Source organism: Pelodiscus sinensis, chromosome 15, assembly GCF_049634645.1.
Source record: "Pelodiscus sinensis isolate JC-2024 chromosome 15, ASM4963464v1, whole genome shotgun sequence".
In the NCBI taxonomy this organism is placed as follows: Eukaryota; Metazoa; Chordata; order Testudines; family Trionychidae; genus Pelodiscus; species Pelodiscus sinensis.
Genome location: NC_134725.1, coordinates 23192517 through 23210395, shown reverse-complemented (window position 1 = coordinate 23210395; position 17879 = coordinate 23192517). Strand labels below are relative to the sequence as shown.

At 43.1% G+C, this 17879-nt stretch overlaps 1 protein-coding gene across 4 annotated transcripts in view; it reads left to right on the top strand.

Annotated features, from left to right (window-relative positions):
* ULK1 (unc-51 like autophagy activating kinase 1) overlaps positions 1-17879 on the top strand; it is a 150823-nt gene that overhangs the window by 1084 nt on the left and 131860 nt on the right. For 3 of the 4 annotated variants that reach the window (XM_075898408.1, XM_075898409.1, XM_014572209.2), the window contains exons 2-3: positions 508-600; positions 718-759. In XM_075898408.1, coding sequence (XP_075754523.1) covers positions 508-600; positions 718-759 — 135 coding nt within the window. Of the gene's footprint in view, positions 1-505; positions 601-717; positions 760-5130; positions 6085-17879 lie in introns of those variants that run through there. The other variant, XM_075898410.1, reaches the window with a different exon arrangement.

Genomic DNA, 17879 nt, shown 5'->3' with positions numbered 1-17879 from the left:
CAAAATTAATGAAAGGGTTTAAAAGTGATATGTTTCTATCACTATTGTGTTGTGCTCCGGTGATAGATCAAATAATCTGTTGTCAGACATATGCTATGGCCCAGGTCAATTTTTGAAGTGTATTGTCATTGTTAATTGTATGGTTTGTAGAAGAGGTTGTTTGTTAATAGTTAAATAAGAGTATACAATCCATCTGTGGATTTTTCATCATTTAAAGCTCAGGATTAAGTTCTGGTTCCCAAAATCCATTTAGTTGCATTGTTTAAATAAGAGCATAATTGTAGTATAAAGTAATAAGAAAAACATAAACCTCTGGCTTTTCTTTTTTGAGCTGACAAGTTTAATTCAGCAAAGGGCAAGTCTGAACAAGTACAGTGTATGTCTGAGATATCAAATTAGGGCTTTGTAACCCTTACGTTGGACATAATTGTATCCTGTCAGAGAACCTTGCATCCTAATGTCATTGGCATTTATCTTTTAATTTACACATACACATTTAACTTTCAGAAACCTGAGTTGGAGGTAGCCGTAAAATGTATTAACAAGAAAAATCTTGCAAAATCTCAAACTCTGTTGGGGAAGGAAATCAAAATACTTAAGGTAAAAGGAAGAAACTACTTTATTTTCTCTCAGAATTATGTTTATATATATATATATATACACACACACTGTTATTCCTAGTTTAGAATTCCTTTTTTTTTTTTTTTTTTTTTTTAGGAACTGAAACATGAAAATATCGTTGCCTTGTATGACTTCCAGGTAATACATCTGATTATCTTGGGGTATTTGAGGGTTGGGGGAAGTTGGGTAAAAAGTGTAGATCTTAAAATATTTTGATAGATGTTCCACTTAGAGCTTACTTATAATAGGAAGTCTCCCTTTCGTGAGAAATATGTGATCTGTTTGGACATATCCCTATTGTATTCCAGCCCACAACATTCTGATATAATTGCTGGGGATGTAGTGGATAATCTACTTTGCTAGTGTCCTTAGATGTAGTACAGTGAAGTTTAATGCATAAAGGGTGCACACACACTCCCTGTTATACAGAAAATTGAATTTATACAGCATATAGAAGAGGCACAAGGGTGACTTTATGGCCTACTTTTTGTGGATAGTTTCATTAAAATTTTCCACTTGTCCTTATGGCATTCAGTAGAGCTTATAAATTGCAGTAGACTTATTTTTAGAAGGTTGCTGCTTCCTGTACAGCTTTGTTTTTCCTCTGAGGTCAGCTTTCAGGATAAGAGGGAAGTCCTAATTAAAAAATAACTACTAAACAGTCAACCTATCTTACTCTTCTTTGTGACAGGTTTAATTGTACATATGATTTCTTTTTTAGTGACAGTTTATTCTCAGTAGAATGGAACCCTTTTGTGTACATATGCAGCTAGATCCAAGCAAGAGGGAAGAGTGTAATTCCAAGCCCTGAAGCTGCTTTATTGGGAATGACAACTTTAGCTGTTGCAATCAGACCACGCAGCACCAGGGTTGCTGTTTTTTGTTGCTTATCTGTGGTTCACTGCGCTAAGTCGTGTCACGTGGCCTCCAAGCCTCCTTGTTTGTTGACATTCTTCCTGCCCTCTTTCATTGGTTCAGCAAAGCCTTTGCATCACCGTGCAACGAGATAGCTGGCAGCCTCTGCCATTCAGCGATACTTTCTGGGAGTTGTAGTGTGAATGTGTCACTTGGTATTTGTGCTCTTTGAGGCAGAACTACGTTACCCATCTCTCTGCTGGGAGATGGGTGGATGAGGTTACCGTGGGTCAGATACTCAGGAAGGGTTTAATGCTTGTTTTTTAAAAAGGCAGAAATGAGCATGGATTTTTCAGACCCTCATTCATTTTGGAAGGGGGAGGGGAAGAAAGAGGGAGAAAGTTGGAAATAGGATTAGTTCCTGGCACCGTGTCTTGTGCTAAGAGCCCCACTCCCCTGAAAACCCTGTTGCTTAAATCTATTTACAGGATGTGGAGATGATTGCAGAAAAGTCTTGCAAAGTCACTGAGCTGTGTGAGCTCTTTTTGTCTCTAAAGCTGCTGGCTTGGGGATGCAGAGATAATAAAAGGAGGCATATTTGTGGGTTAGGGGAGAGGTTCCTTTGGGGAAGTGGTTTTACTGATTTCATGTGTGTACAGTTCTCCATTTGAGCTCCCTACAACCCATTTACTGGACCGGTCTCCAAAGTGGTCAATAACTTCTCCCTTTTGCTGTAGGTCTCCTTGCCACAAATCGGTACATTGCTGGGTTAACCTCTGTCAGCAAAATCAAAACTTTTTTTTATTTAGTTACTGATCCCCCTAACTCTCTGCTATGAAAGAACTAGGGGAGGGTTTCTAAAGAAATGTCTTTGAAAGGAGAAATTTTATAATTGTTTTGTTAATTGTTACAGTTAATTTAACAGCCAGGCTGTGTCTAGACTGACAAGTTTTTCCGCAAAATCCTCTGCTTTTGCAGAAAAACTTGCCAGCTGTCTACACTGACCCTTGAATTTCCGCAAAAGCACTGACGATCTCATGTAAGATTGTCAGTGCTTTTCCGGAAATACTATGCTGCTCCCGTTCGGGCAAAAGTCTTTTTCCGAAAGACTTTTGCGCAAAAGGGCCAGTATAGACAGCAGAGATTTGTTTTCCGCAAAAAAGCCCCGATCGCGAAAATGGTGATCGGGACTTTTTTGCAGAAAAGCACGTCTAGATTGGCCACGGATGCTTTTCCGCAAAAAGTGCTTTTGCGGAAAAGCGTCCTGCCAATCTAGACGCGCTTTTCCGAAAATGCTTTTAACGGAAAACTTTTCCGTTAAAAGCATTTCCGGAAAATCATGCCAGTGTAGACGTTGTCCCTGTGTGCCCTGTCTTGGTCATGTGAGGTAACTGTATATATCAAGGATCGGGAACCTTTTTTGGGTTGGTGGCCACTGACCCACAGAAAAATCACTTTGGGAGCCACACACAAAAAACCCTCACTGATGTGGCAACTGAGACACAGAAAGACACTTCTCACATTCTCCCTGCACGGAGGTAAGGGGGGCTGCCTAGTAGATTTTGTGTGCTCCAGCCCTGAGGGCGGGGACTGGAGCATCAACACAGGCTCCCCAATGGGGGGGGGGGAAAGGCGTGAGCCTTCGGGGGCCAGATCCAGGTAAGCTGGGGGTTGCATCTGGCCTCTGTGCCTGAGGTTCCCCACCCATAATATATGGGGTCTAACCATGAAATATGGTAGAACACCTGAAAGAAACAGCAGTAAGTTCCCCCAAAACAAGACTGATGTATATGGTCAGGTCCTGTAGTATAGGACTCAGTGTTGGGCGATGTTGGTTCAGTGCAACTTTGCTTCAGTTTGGGTAAACTAGGATATATAGTATGGCAAAGCTGTGTTAATGCTGGCAAAGCACTTCAGTTCCTTTGATGGAACATACTCTAAACTAGGCCAAAATCTAGTTTGTTATATACAGGAGTTCCCATGTGCAACATGTGTCTGAGAGTAGAATGTGGTCCTCTAGGAGTGTGGCATTTATTTGAGAGATATACAGTGTTTGCAAATAGAGCACATTTTAAAGATTAATAAAATATTATTCCCTTTGCAAGGTGGAGTTTCTATATCCCACCTTGTTTTGTGGAATGGGAACATTTCTGATTGGTGGTATTTCTCTAAGAGCAAACTTGATCACTTCATTTTTATTTCTCCGTATAAACAGTCATCTGCTATTGCACACTTGTTTCCCTGGATCATAAAATTGAAGATACTGCTCCCTCTCTTTAGTACCTCTCTTTAGTACCTTTAGGCCTTAGCTACTGTGAAACCATAAATATTTTTTGCTAATCTTACTGTTGCTCTGAGGCTTTTGTTACAGCTGTGTTGTTTGATTGTTATGTTTTAATTCTTCTCTGCCTCTCCTGTCACCATTGACTTCTTTAATTCTTACTTCTGTAGACTCAAGGAAATAGTTGAGAAAATCTCAGTGATTGCACCCAAAATGGATATTTTTAGTTGGTTTGTTTGTTTGTTTTGTTTGTTTAAAGCCTGTGAAAATGAGGCTTGATGTAAAGCCTGTGAAAATGAGGCTTGATGTAATACTTGACTTCTTATACAATAACACTGATAAATTCATCAGGCCTGCTTGCAGCAGTGCCACGCACAACTGTTATTTACCCCCACTCCTTCACCCCAAAAAACTGCTTCATTCAATCCAGATCCTAAATAAGGATAAAATAAAAGGTTTACTGCCAAGAAATTTGATATAGGTGAATATGTAATGTTGCATAAGGAGATCATATCTGGCTTTTTAGGAACTCAGTGGGGACTGTCTAACATAGGGGTTGGGCAAGATGTGACCCAGGGGCCAGATCTGGCCTGTGGGCTGCATTTGTCTGCTTTCTATTTATGTCCTGCTGCCTGTGCCACCGAATTTCCAGACTGTGGCTCAGGCAGCAGGGTCCTATTTAAATGGCTCATGGCTGCCTATTGCGGCACTACCCCAGCAGGGGCTGGAGCAACCAGCCCTTTAAATAGTTGCAGCAATCCTAGACTGCTGCTCCGCAATGGTAGTGGTGGGGCTGAGTGCTGCAAGCCTTTTGTTGTATTTTTAATTCAAAGCTTCCACCCCCAGACAACTCTGCTGGGAGACTAGTCCCCAGCCTCTCTCATTCTGTCCCAGGCCTCTTCCTTCCAGAGGTGGAGCTGACCCATGACCATGTACCAAAAATAAGTAAGTGGCCCCCTTGAGAAAAGTATTGCCCACTGCGTTCTAACGGTAGGTTCATTAAATTGCAATGGACTCATTGGAACGTATGTTTCATTTTATTATTAAACACTCAGCTATCATTGATGTACTCAGCATGGTCCATGGATCTCAAAGAGTGAGTCTTTGCCCATAGAAGGGTTGGAATTGGGTTTTATCAAATTTTGCCCTAAAAATACTTATTTGTGGGCACATGCAGAATAAATCTGAGCTACAAATCTGTCCTTGGAGCAATAAAGAGTTGGAGAAGTTGAACTTTGGGTTTGCCCCATTCATATTGCCATTGAATGATCACTAATTCTTAGCCCATCTTTTGGAGAGAGGTGGTTAGAGTACTAGCTCTTGGAGGCCTGGATTCAAGTCCTAATTTCCATAAACTTCCTTTGTGACCTTAGGCAAGCTGCCTAGCATCTGGGTGCTCCAGCTCCAGCTCCCTATATGTAAAATGAGGATGTTGGCACTTCCTGTCTTCCCAACAGCATTGACGATAAGTATTTTCAAAAGGTTGAGGCCCTGAGAAAGTACTATAATGCATGCAATATAAATGAGTGGACAGAGGGAGCTTTTACAGTGGAGAAAGTACTGTAGTTTGCCTCAGTGATTTTTCAAGACCACAGATATTGGCTTCTGTTTAAAACCCCTAAGAGAGAGCATCCCTTTAATTAACTTTGTTCTCTTCAATAAAACAAGTTGGGTTTTTTTAACCACTATTTCCTGGTTACAGCTATTTTCAGAAAACTTAGCATGTGTCAGTGTTTAAGTCATGTGCTTAACCTTTGTGCTGTTACTCTCTTACCTTTGCCCAATGCAATTCAAATACCGATTGACACATGTGGTTTATAATATACTAGCATTACCAGCCCCATTATAATGGTAGACATGCACTCAGATTGGCCTGTTGTACTCCTGACTGTCCCGGGGTCTATGCAATTGCCTCTTACTGGGCCTTGTATTATATGTTATTCTTATATTCTCTTCTTTGTTCCCTCTTTCTCCCAGTCTTCAACCTACTCATCATTTTCTCTTCCTGTAGTTCTCATCCTGTTCTCCCCCCCCCCCCCCGCCACCACATGGCTCACCCACCAACTCACTGTCAGCCACTTGCATTTTTTTTCCACATGCCCCATTGTGTTGCTTTTCAAATCTCACATCCCACGGTGGTGGGAGGGAGGAAACGGTAGATACCAGCCCAGCCCAGGCTACCCTCTCTAACCTTATTTATTTATTTATTCCCAGATTCTTGTAGGGACAAATTGGCTACATTTTGCATACACCACAAAAATACAACTTCTAAATCACCTCTCTGTAAACTACATTCCTGACAGCCACTTCACCATCTTCACCCTGAGGTAAAGAAAGGTACCCAGATGCTCTGAGAATATGAAAGGGGCATTGATAAGAATATACCCTGACATTTTGTGAGTCTCCAACTTGGCTTATAGTAGCATACTTTTGTCCAAACTTCTCAAGTCTTCCAGTGTATTCTCAAATGTTCTCTGTAACAGACAGCGTGATGGACACCTCTCCTTCTACAATAGTTTCGATTATGTCAATCTGCCTCAGCAGATAGGAAAATGGACAATAGAGGTCACCGGGATATTTTTTAAGAGGGTGGAATAGGGTGTCACTGCTCAGGTCTGGAGGGAAGGGCAGTCTAAAGAGACAAAGATTAGGAAATAATGGGTAGCAGAATAGGGATCAGAGTTAAAAATAACTAGGCTCCTTAGAACCAGGGGTTTGGCACTTGTGTGTGGATCCACTCAATTTTCTCTGTTTCATGCTAATAAATTGAAATCCATGTAACTTGCTGGATAACAGGACCTGTGTGATGAGACCTTAGAAATGGGAGCGATGAACATTTAGCTCTAATGAAGGAGCCATTGGGCCAGCTGAAAGGAGTGTGGGTGACTGAAGTGCCTCTGAAGCTGCCTGATTTAGGAAATGTTCTGTCCTGGGCTGCCTCCAATCAGCCCTAGTTTAGAGGTGCCTGCAGGCTGTTGTTACTGGTGTGGTGCCAGAACACAGAGAAGCCGTTTTATGTGTCATGTTTCTCCTCGTTGTGTCCTTTGTGTTAGTTGCTTGGAGTTAGTGGTGATGTAGGTGTTGTGCTATCTGAAGATTTTACTGTGCTGAGGTGAGTTCCTTATGAGCAGCTCTTCTGGGTTCAGGGCAACTGTGCACTGATAGTACAGTGTAAAGTTGTGCTAACACAACTACCCCAGGGTCCTCTACCTGTTTGTCCAACACACGAGCCACTAGCCAGTAGAGAATGGCTAGTTTGCTATAGCAATAGCCACTATGGTAGCAATTGCTTCAGAACTGGTTGGACACCAGAGGCATAGATAAGATCTTGTTCTTTTTGGAAAGAGGAGGATTTGTATATAGATGCAACTGCTAATCTCATCAAGATATACTCATAATTAAGCTGTTACTCCTACAGGGGACCTGCTTAAGTAAGAGGGCTATTAATATTTTTAATCATTGGCGCACCTATCCCTGCAGCATCAGGCACATGACAGTGAAAGTGAATTGCTCACTAATTAGAATCAGAAAAGAGGCATTACTTTATTCCTTACCCTACCTCAAAGATATGGCCAAAATTGCACCTTGCATTAGTTTCTGGAAAAGAAAGAAAATTCCGCTACCTGGATCTAATGCCCAGGGTGTTACAAGGAGGAAGGAGAAAAATTATTCTCTTTAATCTCTGATGATAGGACAATAAACAATGGACTTAAATTACAGCAAAGGAGGTTTATGCTGGACATTAGGAAAAACTTCCTAACTGTCAGGGTGGTTAAACACTGGAATAAATTGCCTAAAGAGGGTGTGGAATCTCCATCATCAGAGACTTTTAAGAGACACACATCTTTCAGGAATGATGTAGGTGGTGCTTGGTCTGACTGTCCAAGGGTCTAGACTTGTCTTCTCATGGTTCCTTCCAGGTCAAGTATTCTCTGATTGTATGAAAAGTTGTATGAAAAACAGTAACAAGTTGCAAGGACCAGATGACATTCATCCAAGAGTTCTGAAAGAACATAAGAATGGCCATTCTAGAAAAAAGCACAAGTCCATTTAGCCCAGTATTCTGTCTTCCGACATTGGCCACCAATATAAGCGACTCTACCCCAGAAAGGAATGCATCCTTTATGAGTGTCTCTTAAGAAAATGCATGCACGCACACACGCAGAGAGAGAGGATGGGGGGGGGGGGGAATAAAGACCAGGCAGCAACTGTAACCCAGTAGACTATCTTGCAACTGTTATTAATATGCCCAACACAATCTAACATACTACCTTAGGTCCCCTCTGTTCTATACACTACTCACGCATGCATTGTAGAGCTGAAGGTCATTACCTCCAAGAATTATGAATCAATCTGGAAGGGGGGTGGCTATGGCCATTTCTCATTGTCAGAGGAGAAGGGGATCCCCCAATCATATACTATTGTAACATGAAGTCAGTATATAGAAAAGTTTGAGACCCACAATACAAGGTGAATTCTATTCTCCACAGAAGACCTATATACACAACCATTTCACAGGCTCTGTTTGTTAATTTGGTTTGAACTCCTTTGAAAATGCACATTTTCTGTAATCCATGCAAACTGCTCCATACAAGAACTTATATAACCAGGGTAAGGTAATTACATTCAGTCCTGGTTAATCCACACACACGATTTATCCGTGTATCAGGGGATTCAAGACAAGGTTTCACTGATCGCTCCAGTCAAACAACAGAGATAGCAAACCAGTTTGCTTTAACCAGGACTGGCAGCAGCATGCAGTCCACTCGGGAAACCACTTGGCCAGTTCTAAAATCAAGCGCTTCTCTCTCAATCCTAGTCAAAGATCAACAACCGTCCATGTGGCTAGCCACACATTCCAGTGTATTCCTAGGGCAATGGCTCCTAGCTAGGCAAAGGCATATGTATAGACTTGGTCCCAATACGGACTGTTGGGGGACACCACTAGTTACAGTAAACTTCCGATAATCTGGCACCTTTAGGACCCAGGGGGTGCCGGATTATCAAATATGCTGGACTATCAGAAGGGGGGGCTATGAGCGGTCTGGGGTGGGGTAGGAGGGATGCCACCTCAGACTTCTCATAGCCCCCCCTTCCAATAGTCCGGCTCTGCCCCAGGCGTCCCTGATTCAGCCACTTCTGGTCAGTTTCAGCAGCAGCTGAATCGGGGACCCTGCAGCAGAGCAGCTGGAGTGCTGCCGGGTTGGTCCAGTAGCGCCGACCCTTGGCGCAGCGAGACCAACCCGGCAGCACCCCAGCTGCTCTTGGGGATGCCTGGGGCAGAGCAGCTTGGGGGCTGCTGGGTTGGTCCCACAGCGCCACTTCTCGGCGCTACTGGCCCAACCCCGCAGCGCCCCAGCTTCTCTGCCCCAGGTGTTCCCAAGTCAGCCGCTGCTGATACTGATCAGCGGCTTACTCCAGGAAGCCCGAGGCAGAGCTGCTCTGCCCCGGCTTCCTGGAGTCAGACGCTGGTCAGTTTCAACAGCAGCTGAATCGGGACGCCTGGGGCAGAGCAGCTGGGGCGCTGCGGGGTTGGTCCAGTAGCGCTGTACCTCGGGGCTGTGGAGACCAACCCAGCAGCACCCCAGCTGCTCTGTCCCAGGTGTTCCCAAGTCAGCTGCTGCTGAAACTGATCAGGGGCTGATTCCAGGAAGTCGGGGCAGAGCAGCTCTGCCTTGGGCTTCCTGGAGTCAGCCGCTGGTCAGTTTCAGCAGCAGCTGACTTGGGGACAGCTGGGGTGCTGCTGGGTTGGTCCCGCGGCCCCGAGGGGCAGCACTACGGGACCTATGCCGCAGCACTCCAGCTGCTCTGCCCCCGGCTTCCCCGATTCAGCCGCTGGTCAGTTTTAGCAGCGGCTGAATCGGGGAAGCTGGGGGCAGAGCAGCTCCAATGGTCTGGCTGCACGGAGCACTTCTGGGTTCCTGATGGTACTGGACCATCAGGAGTGCCAGACCATCAGATGCCGGACCATTGGAGTTTTACTGTACCTCTCTCCATTCTGAAAACTTATAATTTAGAAGTCAAATGTGAAATTGTGGAACCATTATCAGGGGTTTGTAACATCCTTTTAATCAGTTTCTGTACCTAATGACTGGAATATAGCTAATATGACACTAATATTTAAAAATGGCTCTAGAGATGATCCTGGCAATTACCGACCAATAAGTTTAACATTAGTACCAGGCAAATTAGTTGAAAGTATAGTTAAGAATAATCAGACACATGGATGAACATAATTTGTTGGGGAAAAGTCAGCTTAAAGCAAAGCATGCCTAGTAGAGTTCTTTGAGAGGGTCAACAAGCATGTGGACAGGGGGAATCCAGTGGATATAGTATATTTAGATTTCCAGAAAGTGTTTGAGAGGCCACCAAAGGCTCTTAAGTAAAGTTACTTGTCGTAGAGTAAGAGGGAAGGTCCTCTTATGGATCGATAACTGGTTAAAAGACAGGAAACAACAGGTAGGAATAAATGGTCAGTTTTCAGAATGGAGAGGGGTAACTAGTGGTGTCTCAATCCTGTTCAACCTATTTGTAAATGATCTGGAGAATGAGGTAAACAGTGAGGTGGCAAAATTTGCAGATGATTCTAAACTGCTCAAGAGAGTTATGAAGAAAGCAGACTCTGAAAAGCTTCAAAAGTATCCACAAAACTAAGTGATTGGGTAACAAAATGGCAAATGACATTTAATGTTGATAAATGCAAAGTAATACATATTGGAAAAAATATTCCCACCTATACATACAATATGATAGACACTTATTTAGCTACAACTACTCAAGAGAGAGATCTTGGAGTCATTGTGGATAGCTCTGTGAAAACATCACTGAATGTGAAGTGATAGTAAAAAAGCAAAGAGAATGTTCGGAATCATTTAAAAAGGGATAGCGTATAAGACAGATAATATCTTATTGCCTTTATATAAATCCTTGGTATGCTCACATTTTGAAGTGTAGCAGTGTGGTCGCCTCATTTCAAAAAAAGATGTATTGATATTGGAAAAGGTTCAGAAAAGGACAACAAAAATGATTAGGGGATTTAAAAGGTAGGGAATTTTAGCTTAGAAAAGAGGAAACTAAGGAGAGAGAGGATAGAATTCTATAAAATAATTACAGGTATAGGGAAAGTGAATACGGAAAAGTTATTTATTGTTCCCATAACATAAAGAACTAATTAGTTCTAGTTAGACATTAGTAGGTAGCCAGTTTAAAACAAAACAATAAAAAGTAAGTTTTCTTCCCGCAGCACATAATCAACCTGCGGAACTCCTTGCCTTGTGAAGACCAGGACTTTAGCAGGTTTCAAAAAAGAACTAAATAAATTCATGGAGGTAAAGTCCATCAATACTTATCAGCCAGGATGAGTAGGAATGCTGTTCCTAGCCTCTGTTTGTCACGGGCTAGAAATGGATGACAGGAGAGGGATCGCTTGATGTTTGCCTATTCTGTTCACTCCATCTAGAGCATGTGACATTGCTCACTGTTGAAACAGAGGATACTGGGCTAGATGGACCTTTGGTCTGATCTGGTATGGCCGTTCTTATGTTAACTAGCTGCCTTGTAGTAAGTATCAAAGTTAGCATCAGGACAACAGGAGGAATTATGTCTTTTGAGCTAGTATCTTAGTAATCAACTAGACATTAAGGCTATGTCTACACTGGCCGCCTATTATGAAATAGGCATGCTAATGTAGAACTTGGGAAGAGGCAAATGCGCGGGGGATTTAAATATCCCCCGCGGCATTTGCATTTTCATGGCCGCCGCTTTTTTCCGGCTTAGAGATAAGCCGGAGAAAAGCGTCCAGATTGGCGCGATCCTCCGGAATAAAGCCCTATTCCGGAGGATCTCTTATTCCTACTCGCACTTGCAAGTAGGAATAAAAGATCCTCCGGAATAGGGCTTTATTCCGGAGGATCGCGCCAGTCTGGACGCTTTTCTCCGGCTTATCTCCAAGCTGGAAAAAAGCAGCGGCCATGAAAATGCAAATGCCGCGGGGGATACTTAAATCCCCCACGCATTTGCCTCTTCCCAAGTTCTACATTAGCATGCCTATTTCGTAATAGGCGGCCAGTGTAGACACAGCCTAAGTGTCACTTGTATGGAATAGGGATGTTAAAATGTGGTTAATTGACTAGTCAAGTAGTCAATGGAAATTCCATTAACTACTCGACTAGTCGATTGGCACTTTCACATTCCTCCCTCTGAGGTTCTTGTATATTTCATAGGAGGAATGCACGCTAGTGCCTGGTTTGAAATGTACTGGAGACCTCAGCAAAGACTTTTGTGCATTTCAAAGCCATGGAGCCCCGGGGTCAAAGTTTCCAGCACACCCTGGGCTCCATGCTGCGCTGCATGCTGTGCATTGTCCAGGGACAGCTGGGGACTCCTCAGCTGACTCCGTGTTCTGCGCTTCACTTCCCCTGAAACTGGGGCCAAGATGGCATTCTAAAGGAGTAGTGCTGCACAGCTGAGCTGGGGATAAGCTGTGCGGTGGCTGCCCCTTTGAAATGCTACTTCTGCATTTCAAAGGGGAAGCTGTGGAGCCCAGGGTCAGTTGGGGACTCCCCAGCTGATCCCGCATTCCACATGGGGAAATGCCTACCTCACCAGCAGTCCCCACTCACCATCATCTAGGAATACAAAGATGTACACATTGTCAACATGTGGAGAATCATACTGGCTGGAGGCTTTTTCAGGCTGGTCTGAATGTGGTTTCCTGTAAAATCTAGTTGGCTCGTGATATATCTTGTGACACAGAAGCAACCAGCAAAGAAACGTTAAGACAAGTTATTTCTTCTCTCCCATTCCTTGCGATTAAACTGCTGGACGTTTAAGACTCCCCTATTCTCTGGCTTCTGACTCTGGCCCAGATTTGTTGAAAGGAAGAATCTTGTTTTTCTGTTATAACCAGTATTTCACAATGACATGAAGTACATGTGATTTTCAAAAACAGACATTTGGAAATTAGGGATGTAGTAAATAGGCATAAAAAGGGAATTTTACAAAGGCCAGATACACTAGTTTAATCTAAACTATCCCCAAGATATAGGATTTGCCATTTAAGACAAAAAGTTTTTTATAGAACCTATTAACAAAGCTATGTTTTTGAGATCTAAAAGCAAATGTTTGATGAAAACATCTTTCTTTGGATATATACACCTCCATGATGTTTGCAACAGAAAGGCTTTGGTAATATGCTAGTGCAGCAGAACCAGAAGGTAAAACTGTCAAGTTCAGTCTCATCTTTTAATTCCTCAGAGACCTGTGCCTTACACCAGTGCCGAATAGGACCAGTTAGACTTGATAGCATTTACACACAAGTAACCTCAGAGATATCCCAAAAGGAAATACAGATTACATTTAAAAAAAACAAATTTGATTTTCTAGTTTTTAGAGCAAAGCTTTAAAACCAGTGATGTTAACAAGAACATTTCAGGCTCAGCATAGTTTGCTTTGAATGGGCCAGATTGCTTTTTACAAATATCAAAAGCACTATATTAAGAAACATCTGTTTTTATTAGCAAAGAGACCACTCCTCTTCCCGCCTGACTATCAGAACATTGGAAAGTGCCAGGTGGTTTAGGATGCTGCTGCTTTTTCCTAGGACAAATTCACTGCTCTGTCTCAGCTGTTACAATGGTCAGATCATGTGCTCTCGGACATTAGTGCCCACTCTCATAACTGGCCAGCTGAGGGCACCAGCTGCTACAGTTGGCATATCAGTGCCCCTGGCATAATGAAACATGGATCCTGTAAGCAGCGATTGGTTTTCGCTGACCCAGCATGAAGGGAGTCTTGAAAGTGCTCTGACTCATGTTTTCTTCTCTAAGCAATAGCTTAATGTCATTTTCACCTCGGAGGTCTGCGGCATCCTGTCAAAAGTTGCCACTTCATCTGTGGGTTCTTGTTGCAGCACATTATCCTGGATTTTGTTGTGGTTTTGGTTTGTGTCCTAGAAGAGTCTCAGATTCAGCTTTCAGTGCCAGTTTTAGACAAAAAGCCCAGGCTTGTTCTGAAGGATAGTCTAGTATTAATGTTTGGGCTCTCTTTGAGTGACTATGATATGAAGTTTTCAATCACTGAACAAGGTTTACACAGGGCTTGACATCTCAGGGATTTGTTATAAGAACTGCTTAAAGTCTCTGTCAGACCAGGAGTGTCTCCAGGAGAGCTGTGATACCAAGGATTTTGTCTACCTTGCAGTGTGAGCCCAAGGTTCAAACTCCGGCTTTACACCTGATCCATCTACACATGAATTGAACTAACCCACAGCTTGGATGCAGGATCCCTTGGAGGAAGAGGTTCTGAGTCCCAATGGGACTCAGGGTTCAAGACCTACTGCTTTGCAAGGGAGACCCAGACACACAGGACTTGTGCTGTGGGATTCCATCCAAAGTATCCCATCTGCCAATTTTCTTTGTCCTCTAGACGGTCCAGTTTTCCCAAACTATACTACTAACAAAGGACTAGAGTGGTCATCTGTCAGGAGTGTGCTAGAAAGTCTGGGGTATGGGTGGTTAGACTCTGGACTGCACAGTGCAATATAAATGCCAAGCTGGGGCTCACAGTTCAGTAATTTCTAAACTGGGATTGCAAAAGAGCAAAGATGCTCAAACCCTATGTTAACAAATCCAGGGTCTGCTAACTTGAGTTCTACTAGCCCTGGGCTTACCCTGCTGGGTAGGCAGTGCTTTTCTTGTGATGGTATTGCCCAGTACCGGCACCTCCAGTCATAGCTCAACAACTTTTCTCTTGGAGTATCGGCACTTTTTTTTTAACACAAAAAGCACTGTGGGTAGGTATGCACACACAGGTTGGTCAGGTGTGGAGAAGGAGAGACTCTTGTTTGAAGGGATGGCTCTGTTTTAGAAGACTTGTGTTGGTCAGAAAGTGATGCATGGTCTCTTTCAGTGGTTTCACCTGGTTGGGGGCCACCAGGAAAGCAAAATGGCACTGCTTTCATTTGGCTAAACTAGGTATTATGCCATCTGGGACATTAGATTATTTATCTTGGGGATGTTTTCAGCCAACATGCAACCAGACACAGAGGACAAATGCTGAGGGAGTTATTTATATGTGGAACACTTTCCTTCTCTTTGCGAAATCCACTTAGAAACTTGAGAATTGTTTTTCCTGTTGACTTTGGGTGACATTGTCCCATCCATTTCCTAAGCCAAATGTACATGGTGTGTGGAATGGGCATACTACAGCTTTCTGCTCCTCCTGACCACACAAAAGCCCCTCTACACAGGTTCTCTGAGATCTGCAGAGGTTAAGTGGAAGTGTCACAGTTTCTCTTTCTTATCACTTCCATGCTCCAGGACCTCCCTTCTCTCAGGAAGTGTTTTGGGCCTAGCTACCACTAAAGGAGATGAGCAGTCTGTTGACAGAAATGTGGAGGCTGAGTGTGGTAAAGTGTCAGCATGGAAGCACAACCCCTCTGTGTGGCTGGTTGCAGGTGTCTCACTACCCTGTAAGAGGAATTTGTTTTAATCTCCTGATTCTTTTGAAAACCAAAGCTCTGGATCTGTATAATCTGAACTCTTCTGGCTTGTTGGGGGAAGGGGAGAGGGCTTTTCTAGTTAACTGGGGTAGATCTTAATCATTGCTGAATTTGGGGTATGCTGGGCCTGGATCTAAACACTGGAAAATATGCTCTAGGATGTCCAGTGGAGTCTGTTATGACTCCCTGCTACTCTCTGCTTTCCACTCCCCATATAACAGAGTTTCCCAACCTATGTGTCGGGACCCAAATATAGGTCACCATTACATTTCAAAAAGGGTCTCCCAAGTGTCTTCCCAGGTGGCTCTGCTCCTCCTCCTCCCCTGTTTTGGACTTGCCTTGGATCACCAAGTCTTCCTGAATTGTCAAAATGGGTCCCCATCTGGAAAAGGTTGGGAACCACTGCCATATAAGCTCTTCTGCTTCTTGGAATATGATAAAATGGGTGTGCCTCTTCTTCTCAATGTAGGGTTTCTGCCAGAAGCAGGTGGCAGCTCTGTCCTCTGCTGCATGCTTTCTGGTGCATTGCTTGTTTGCTCCAACTGGATCCCAAAAGTCCTTCCTGAAACTTGCCCACCGAAGTGCCTTTAAAACTGTCTGTGGGTGCAGTGGCATTGCCATGTTACCACACATCCATGCAGAGAAACTGTTACATTCTAGGAATCCACCTCATATTAACTTAGTAAGAGCTCCCCTCTGCCTTCTTCTTGTCATTTGTTTATTTTGCATCTAAATGAATTAATGCATTCCCATTAGCATGTTTAAAAATATTCCTTAATTCTTTAGTGCCAAGTAAATGAAGGAGGTGAATGGTAAGAGCGAAGTGTGCGTGGGAGCCATGTGGATGGCTAGGGTCACATGGGGACACACTCCGTGATGTTGCTGCATGTCAAGCCAAAAGCTGTATGAATGTTTTCCAGTTGTGTTTATTTTACAGCTACTTAGAGAAAGGTGTTTATTGATAAATGTTCCTGCTATTCAGATTAATGTGGCTATTGTCACGTATCTTGTTTCAGTCCAAATACTTCCGTGAAGACACAACAATCATTCTATAATACCAATGTTTCTACACACATACACTTGTCCTTTTTAATGGTTGCTTATTCAGTCTGAACTCAGAGGGTGAGAGAAGTAAGGTTTAACCATTCCCTTATGTCTAAGGATATAGCAAGTGCTACTACCACGTTTCATCACCTAAATCCATCCAGCTGATAACAGGGACATGCACAATAGCTGTATGCTTTTCAGGCAACAAAGGGGCAGGGGCTGCTAAGTGGAGGTTCCTTTCTCTATCCAGAGATCTAGAATTCACTCCTACAATCTTCCTGACACTGACCCAACTGCAGAGTGGAAGGAGAGAGATGAAAAGATTATATGAGTATGTCTATGCTACAATTAAACCCTTGTGGCTGGCCTGAGTCAGCTGACTTTGGCACATAAGGTGCATCTAGACTACATTCCTCTTTCAGATGAGGAATGCAAATGAGGGAAATTGAAAATGCAAATAAAGTGTTGATTTACAAATCCCATGCTTCATTTGCATAATCTCTTGCAATCACTTTTTCAGAAGAGATTTTTTTTCTAAAAAAAAATGCAGTCTAGACGGGGTTCTTTTGAAAGAAAAAAAAACAAACAAAAAAAACAAACTCTTTTTCAAAAGAACCCTGTAAACCTAATTTTTTCAGGAATAACAGTTCTTTTGAAAAAGGGTGGGCTTTTTTGAAAGAACCCTGTGTAGACTGCTTTTTTGTTTTGTTTTGTTTTGTTTAAATCTCTTCCAAAAAAGCGAGTGGAAAAGATTGTGCAAATGAAGCACGAGATCTGTAAATCGGCGCTTCATCTGCATTTTTTATTTTCCTCATTTGCATTCCTCTTTTGAAACAGGAATGTAGTCTAGATGCACACTTAGGACTGTAGTAATGCAGTGTAGACATTGTTCCATCAGGCTCAGGCTAGAACCTGCATTCTACCCCTCTTGCATCGTCACTTCACTTTTACTGCCTGACACAGGCCAGCTGTAAGTGTTTATTTGCAGTGTAGAAATACCCATTGTGTTTCATAGGCAGCCAATTCATCAGCATGCTCTGATTATACCAAGAAAAGATATGGATGCAACGTGTTACAGGATCCATCCATAAGATCCTTGCAGAGAGTCTGGGAGGTAACTGTTTGTTTCTTTGTTTGCTTGCTTCCTTGTTTTTAAGTTCAGCTTATGTCAAATGTTATCTTTCCCCACAGCCTTTTAGTAACCCTCAGGCTGTGTTCTGTCTATATTGTATGCTTTTCCTTCTGTTGGTGCAATCAACGGGCCTGGCATGAATATCATTCAAAACAGATAGCTTATATATCCCTGGCTATCTTCACTCAGCAGCTGTCTCTGGAAAGTTTGGAAGGGTGGATAAGCAGCACATTCTGAATTTGTTGTAAGATACAGGAGTCTTTGCAGCTAGAGGAAAAGCTCCCAAGCCAGGAAGGTCCTTTCCATTGGGATTTGTCTGTTGGTTCTGATGTTGTGTTGACCACACAATCCATCTCCATAAGATTCCTTTCTATACCTGAGTGGAAGTACTCCTGTTGGCAAGCAGTCCTCTGAGGTAACTATGGAACTGCAGTTGTCCTATA